General features: G+C 35.1%; 1 protein-coding gene across 1 annotated transcript in view; it reads left to right on the top strand.

Moving 5' to 3' along the window:
- Positions 1-1,774: 1,774 nt before the first annotated feature.
- Positions 1,775-8,189, top strand: part of PLCE1 (phospholipase C epsilon 1) — a 102,482-nt gene continuing 96,067 nt past the window's right edge. The window contains exon 1 of the mRNA XM_026051015.1: positions 1,775-2,965. Coding sequence (XP_025906800.1) covers positions 1,778-2,965 — 1,188 coding nt within the window. The 5' untranslated portion in view covers positions 1,775-1,777. The remainder of the gene's footprint in view (positions 2,966-8,189) is intronic.

Here is an 8,189-nt window from a genome sequence, read left to right as displayed (position 1 = left end):
AGTTCGTACATATAGACTGATGCAGAGAAACTTATTGTGTATGGTAAGGTTGTGTGAGTGTGTGTGTCTTTGTGTAGTATTAAAATTGCATTATGAAATTCCTGGCTTTTTCTGCCATGCATAATGATGCTTCCTTCACCAAGTGGAGTAACAGAATGTATATTCTTTTCAGTGACAGTCCATTCTGTTAGTTTTATACCCCGATTTAGCAGTATTATAGAGAGTACATTTATAAATATATTACAGTAGCTTGTATTTTCTTAGATTATCTGGCATTTCTGGTGCAAATAGACGAGGAATCAGTTGACTCATGTTTTGGTAGATGAAAGAAATCCTCAAAGAGTTAGTATTGAGCATTACTAATACATCTAATCCATATATCTGCTTTGTACTTTTTACAAGTATTAGTTTTATTTGGCTTAGCAACAAAAAGCTTAAAAGTAAAAGCAAAAAAAAAAAAAAAAAAAAAAAAAACCCAGCTGCTTCTCCTTCTAGCTCTCCCAGCTCTTTCTGCTATGATAAGCCGCATCATATGTAGATTTGGACTTAAAGACACAAGAACGATTATCAAAAGAAATAAGATCGGATCATTTCTAGATGACTTACCTCAAGTGCGCTGTGGAAAATGTTACATAACTGTTATCTAGGTATTGGAAGGGAAAGAAGTGGCAGGAAAGGGATGGGAGATGGTAGATTGTTGTTGATGTTCTTTTCTGGTTTTGATGCTTGAGCTTAAATACTTTGAACTGTAATATAAGCACGTCTTTATTTTTGTTCAGCATGATTTACCTGGACATGTCTCTTGCTCTGTTCCTTCCAGTGAACTAATATTAGTTCTGTATATTCTGATTCTAGGAGTTACTTTTATTGGGCTATATATAGGAAAGAAAATGAGAATTAATGACAGGTTGAAAGGCAAGTTAACTTTTTGTTTAAATGCATAAAAGTAAGGGGTTCAGGAAGATTATTGATATTTTAGTCTCTTATCTTGATACACCCTCATGCTTTCTTTTTTCAGTGGTAAACTTTTGGCAAAAAAAAAGTGTTTTCTTTATTATATCAAAGTACCAAATACAGCATAAATGGAGGGGAAGGTGGGGGGAAAACAAATCTCAAAACACTAAATCAGCTGTTGTACTGGTAGGTAAATACATAGCCGATTGTAACTTCCCAAAATTGTAAAGTGAGACTTGTAAATACATTTAAACTTGTATTTTGAAGTTCTGTATATGTAAGTGTGATTGCTTTCTGATGTTCTGTGTTCCTTCTCTTTATATAAAAGCTCTATCTTTGTATTGTACTTGTGATTGTGGACACTGTGCCATGGATTCTGTTAAATATATATATATAAATATGTTTTCTTTTTCTTCACAGAAAAACACCATTTTTGGATGTCCTCTGGAAAGATAAATCTTTGACATGGACTGTATATTCACTTTTTTCTACAACCTGAGGCAACAATATGTGTGTTACTTCTGATAGAAGAATTAATTGTGGCAAGAGTCAAATGGCTATATTGCATTAAGAAGCTGATATAAGAATGTTTATCTTTCTTTCCAGTTATCCACAGCTGGGAAAGATTAGTAGCCCAGTAGTTAAACAAACTGCTCTTCCGTCCCTCTCCCTACAGTTACAAAAGAAAAGTAACAAACATATGTTTGACTATGTTTTTCCTGATTATTTAGCATCGAAACTTTAATTACACTGCAATCATGGTGTGATGACTGGTAGAATTTTCCCCTAACAAACATCCAACAGCTAAAGACTTTGTGTCAAGATGACCTCTGAGGAAATGACAGCTTCTGTTCTTGTGTCTGTGGTACAGGGTAAAGTGATACCTGCTCAGTCAGCTGGAGATGAAAATAGTGAAAATGCTTTGAACACCAGTGTTATAAAAAGACCTACTGGCAGTCTGGGAAGGCAAACCACACACACGCTCTCATACTTACACAGGCTTGAAGAAGAAAGTCGTCAGGGCTCTCTGCCTGAAATACTCTCTCTGGCAAATGAAGAAATGACTGATGACAATAGCAATGAAAAATTCTGGGAGAGAAACAGCTCCATCCCTGATTCATTGGAATTTCTTAATGTTAACTGTAATATTGTACAGAAAAACTGTAAGAGCAGTATTCCATGTAGCCAGCTATATAAATCATGTGATTCCTTAGTAAGGGGAGACACATGCCTGGAAACTGGAATTCCTGTTTCACTGGAAAGAGCCATGCTTGCTGAGCTTCAGCTGAAAATGGATGGACCTTCATTACGAAGCCGGTCAGCAGTTAGTAAGAATGAAAATAAGGAGACTGAGAAGGTAGCCTTTTTTCACTTTCACTGTGCTAGTGAAAGAAATATATCAAAGGCTTTGTGCAGTTTGCACAACAGCTTCATTTTGGATAACTGCTTGCAACCTGTAAGCAGTGACGATGATCACAGTACTGGCTCTACTGCCTGCTCTTGCAGATTAATGGAACTGACAAATAGTTGTGAGAATGGAAATGGACAACAGTTGTATGGTGGTTGTGACACTTTAAGGGAGAAGTATTTATGCCTGGAAAGAGCAGCAAGAAAGGTTAAAGTGGCATGCTCAGGTCACAGCTTCTGTGGAAATAACTTTACTGGAAGAATGCCTTCAAAACCCTTTCTGAGCCATTTTGAAGACTGCAGTGATAACTGTGAAGAAGAGATGGAGGACGAGTTTTATAGGAACAAAAAGGAGCGTTCCACTTTATTAATAAGACGTTTTTGTAAAAATGATAAGGAGGTTAAAAAATCAGTTTATACTGGAACAAGAGCAATTGTTAGGACTTTGCCTTCAGGGCACATAGGAACTGTGTCTTGGAATTATGTTGAAAGGAGAAACAGCAGTGGCTTGAAGAATTGTAGGATTACAAGAGAGCAGCTAACTAGAATTCAGTCCTTAAAATGGGAATTGAATTACTTTCTTCGTAAGTCTTTATGGTATGAGGTAAGCTTTTCATTGTTTTTTGTTTGTTTTTGTAAGACTTTTGCTAACCTGATGACTTTCTATTGAACAAAATGCTTTTGACGGGCAAACATTTAGTACCACCTAATAGGATATTTCACCTAATCTTATTGAACCTCAGTTTTGTGTTTAACACTGCTTTTTAGAAATACACATGTTGAATTCTTAAAAATTCATTTTGGTTTAAAAGTAGTGTAGGGGAATACATATAAATTACATCTCTATCGAATTGTACTTACGGATAATGATGCACATTTTTATGTAATCTATAGTTGCATGAAAATGTGTCAGTAATAGTGGAAGAATGAACTTGATGGTCCAGGATCTCCATGATGATTATGGGATTATTTATGATATCCTAATACCCTTCTAGAAAATACATTTTTCTGTTTAGATGATAAGAGTTGCAGGAACTGCTGTCTCGGTTTTTACACTAGGTAGCAAAGCTTTGTGATGCTATTCCCTGTTGTGATACTCACTGTCCTAACCAGTGAAAAGTGTATATACTTCCTAATACGGCTTGATCCCTGGTGGAGGATCACACTGCACTAAAGAAGTGTTACGAGCCATGTATTTATTTAATGTACCATCAATGCAATGTTTCTATAGTCTTTTATGCTTTACAGTGGGGAGGAGAGGGAATGGAGAGTGTTATATTGCTAAGAACGAGAATAACTCTTGCTTACACCCGTATGGAAAGGTAAGGATATATTCAGGACTCGTCAGTTTAAGTTTCTTAGCTTTCAACATGCCTGCTGTGTCTTTCTACTACTGCCACATAAAACCGTGAGAATTACGTATTTGCGTGTGAAAGGTTTAATATGAACATTTCCAGTATATATCCCAACACAGAAATAACTAAGAAATTCTGCCTGTGAGTTTAAAAAAAAAAAAAAGATTAACAAGCAGTCTATGTGAATACAGTGTTTTCTTGTGTTGAAAAGAGACTTCAAACTACTTGTATTAAGTCTGTCTTCTTTCATATAGACACTTTTTTCATACTAACAGCTGTATTTAATCTTTTAATATATAATAGACATCAAGCATTTTTAGCATTAGTTCGGTGTTATTTTAGTATCAAAGATGATTTCTCTAATTTCTATGTGTTTATGGTCATTAGCCTTACAGGTGCTTTTAGACAAACATTAAATGAATGCCATGGACTTTCAAATACTTGTTGAACATATGAACATACTGAGTTAAAATATTGTAATAAACCAGGAGCATTTGTAGGAAATCTTCATGTTAATAGCTGAAGAGGGAGAGAGTAGCAAATGAATGTGGTGATTTGTTCTTTCTTTCCCCTTATCTCACTCTTTGAGTATGCATATGTTTGGAACGGCCAAATGAACAGTAGCTCTATTTTTCAGGGCAAGAAACTCAAAGAAATCCAGTTTTCCTAGTGGCACTGGTGTAGCAGAAAACAATAAAGACCTTTATGTTTTAAATGGGAAAATGTGGGTCGCATTGGTACATATTTCTACATAATTTTAGAGCTACTGCAGGAAAGGTATTGAATTGTTGCCTTGCTTTATATTTATTTATTGGCTATTCCCAACATAGGAAAGTACGACCGAGGCTTTTGATTATTGATAAGAAAACAAGAAATAATACTTTTCCGTGTAGGGTATGGTGATTGCTTATACGTATTTTATATGCAGATTTAGGCTTCTCTGCTAGGTGGTTACGTAGACTTTGCTTGGGCTGGCGCAGCGGGACCACTTGTATGGTTCAACTCCGCTGCATCGCATTAGCATCTGTAGAATTATGCAAGTGGAAGTTTCTAGAATCATTGACTTTTCCGTGCCTGTGATATGCTAGCTTCATAGCACTGAAGTTCACCTCCTTTATTTTTATTCTTTTTTATTTTTTTATTTTTCATTTTTTAGTGTGTGTGCTAGTGTTATATAATACAATAAAAATATCCAGGTGCACTTTTGACTAAGACATAAAATATGAGTAGCTCCTTAGGCTACTCCCAGAGGTTTTTCTCAGATCTGGTGAGTGATTTGGTGATCTCCGGATGACAGCGTGATTGTGCACCAGCTGCAATGCACAGTAATTGAACTTTGTAGTTAAGCTTATTTTGTAGGTGTTGGTACCATACTTACTGTGTCATCACATTCCTGATACCCACTGCTGAAGCTTTAAGAAGCAAGAATTTTGCTGGCTGGCTTAATCTTTTCACAAATAACTTAGCACACTAATATAGATGGCGATTTAAAAAAAAAAAAAAAAAAAAAAAAAAACACTCTTAACTATCTAGATTGAATCTAGATTTTTATCTTGTGGAGGCTTTCCTAGTTAATTGGTATAATATTTCATGATCTATGATCATAACACATTTTTCATGTAGGTTAAATTAATTTCAGTGGTTTTTATGATTTAAGTGTAAAATGGATTTAATGCATAGGTTTTTGATTTCTGCGTAACTAATATAAGGATTCTTATAGTAAGAATTGTTCCTTTTCATACTGTTGACCAATAATTGGTTGCTGGTACTTGTTAACTAATAGTTAGGATAGGAAAAAAGATTGAAATATTAGTGTTTTACTGCCTAGTTTAAGGAATGTGATATCTGAAATAGTCATCTTGGAAAATACTTTTAAGGGAAGTGGAGCCAGGCATAAGAGGCGTAAGTAATTTTCCCTTTAGTATATGGTGTGTGTTTGTCTGAATTTTTAATTATAATTTTAATTCTTCAGAATTAGAATTAATATTTGAATTCTGAGCCTGAGGTTAATTCCTGATTTCTCTTTCTTCCTCCCTCTGGGAGGTCACACACAGATGGATAGGGAGTACCACTGTCAGTCATGCAATTAACATCTGCTTTGACTGTTCTTACATCCAATCACACGAAATACAGGAGCACTTTGTTAGGTGAAAATTTACTTGTAAGCTCTGGGAGCTCCCCAAACCACAAAGCAGCCTAAGAGATGAAACTCTCTCAGGTTTTCTCGTGACCATTGCTTTTAAAATGTTTCTGTAGGAGTTTCAGGTCTCGGTCTGCTGTACTAGGAGCCACATTCTGATGAGGTGTCTTTCCCAGGCTTTCTTCTTGCTCCATATTTTATAAAAAGAAATTATTTAAAAGGACTTCTGTGCATTTCACTCCTGCTTTTGCATGCATACCTGAAATGCTGCATTACTTTTTATAGTGAAATTTATGCTATACTTTATAAAGTGATAGTTTGTATTTCTCCACCATATATGGATATTACTGTGAATTATAGGCAGATTTGGTGTTTGAGATTTTTTTTCTCACTTGGAAATAAGATTTCTTAGTCCAACAATCTGAAAGGAATTTTCAGGAAAAAATGACATATGACATATAGCAAATAAAGCAGTGGCCCTGGTTCTCTTCCCATCTAACTTTTTTTTTTTTTTCTCCTCTTACTATGCTCAAGTACACTACCTGTTACTAGTGCTGTTACATTTTTAAACAAAAAGGTTTATCTTTATATGAAATGGTTTGAAGGAATGGATGAGCTGTGCTTTGCTCTATCTTGACCCTGTGTTGCTTGGTTATTTGCCCAGGAGTTGCAACCTTTTATATAGGGGAAAAAAAAAAATCTTGAGTAAAAATGACTAGTTGGAAAAAAAAAAAATGAGGGAAGCAAAAGAGGAGCCAAATAGGCATGAAATTATGTTTTCCCTTCAGGGAGTGCTGTAAAAATAAATTGAACTTTGTTAAATGAAACTCTGTACTTATATTTGCTTTGGGTCAAGTTACTCTAATTTTATAGGTTAGCTTTAAAAATAGAACTTTTACCTTGTCTCCATAAGCAGTCAATTTATTTCTGTAATGTGTTAGAGAGATATATCTCATTGTACTTTTTGTTATTTTGCAGTTGCCTTACAGCTTTAACAATTAGAGGCCAAATTATGAACAATGAGTTTAAGCTGTGAGCACACTTACATGTTTCGAGCCAAAAGTGTGGGAGTCTTGGCAAGTGAAATGTATTATGTCTTCAGTTTTTCCACATTTTCTGACTTTCCTTCTAGTGACTGTTCATTAACTGTAAAGAAGCATGAAGATCTGTTTTAGAAAATCTCCCTGCAGCACATTGAAGAGTTTATTTTAGAGTGTTATGAAGTTATCCCCTTCTTTAAATTTTTAGTTTAAAAATTAACTTCTCAATTACCTGTATGAACCACTGAAAAATTTTGACTACTCCGGTGTGTAAGAATGAAAGCTGTGCTATATAAAGGTTGTTCTGTTGGTGAGTGGGTAATTAAAAGCTGAACTTATGAGTTTTCATACATATTTACCTTAATCTTCTTTTCTTTTTGGAATCCTACAAAGACTTATAGGAAAATTTCTGTTTTGGTAAAATGATATCTGCAGGAAAAAGACCACAATATTTAAGGCATCTTCTATGAGATAAGGCTATTCAGTCTATTTATGAGAAGTGATTTTATATCATAAAATCTGCAGCATTTGGCTACAAAGAATTTTGCTACTGAAAATATTTAAGTGTGCCAACTCCTTAAAAATATGAAAATAATAATAGGCATAATAATAGGCAGTAATGTTTATGGATATAGCAGTGACAGCTATAAAAAAAAAAAATTGAACATAATGTGGCTGTCGTACTATCCAAATACGTACGAAGTGAGTTATCAGGAGACAGAAAGGTCTGAGCGTGCTCCCACACCAAGCTGATTTCATCAGTCGAGCAGTTGGACAGTGTGACAGCTCGCAGCTTCCATCAGGAATGTCGGAAACAGGGCTGCGCTGGGAACACAAACACTCAGCCCCGGCACTCCTAACTTCTCTTTGCCTTTTCTTGCTCTCTTAATAACTTCACTAGAAATTAGAAGCTGGTTTTGATCTGCAAAGCACCCGTTTCATACAGCGCTTGTACTGAGATACAAAATTGTGTATCAGAATCCATTTTGTTATCATTTTTAAAACCATAACCAGACACAGTAGCGATTGAAGATTCGTGTTTAAAATGTGGTTACCAATCCTCTAGAGGAACAGGGGAGAGGAAGTTCTGTGAGCATTCTTATTTATAGATATTTGTAGATTCTTGTCCTTACATTTATAGAAAGTTCAAGAGTTTTCATTTATGAATACCTAACACTTGCTGTACGAAATTATGATTTTCCAGGAATAATAAATACTTCAAGATTGATACCTACAAGTAAGTGTAGTATGAGAGCATGGGAACATGCAATAGTCGCAGAAAGTTTGTTTTTA

Source organism: Nothoprocta perdicaria, unplaced genomic scaffold (assembly GCF_003342845.1).
Source record: "Nothoprocta perdicaria isolate Ctin4 unplaced genomic scaffold, notPer1 scaffold_111, whole genome shotgun sequence".
In the NCBI taxonomy this organism is placed as follows: domain Eukaryota; kingdom Metazoa; phylum Chordata; class Aves; order Tinamiformes; family Tinamidae; genus Nothoprocta; species Nothoprocta perdicaria.
This window is presented reverse-complemented; position numbering and strand designations above follow the sequence as displayed.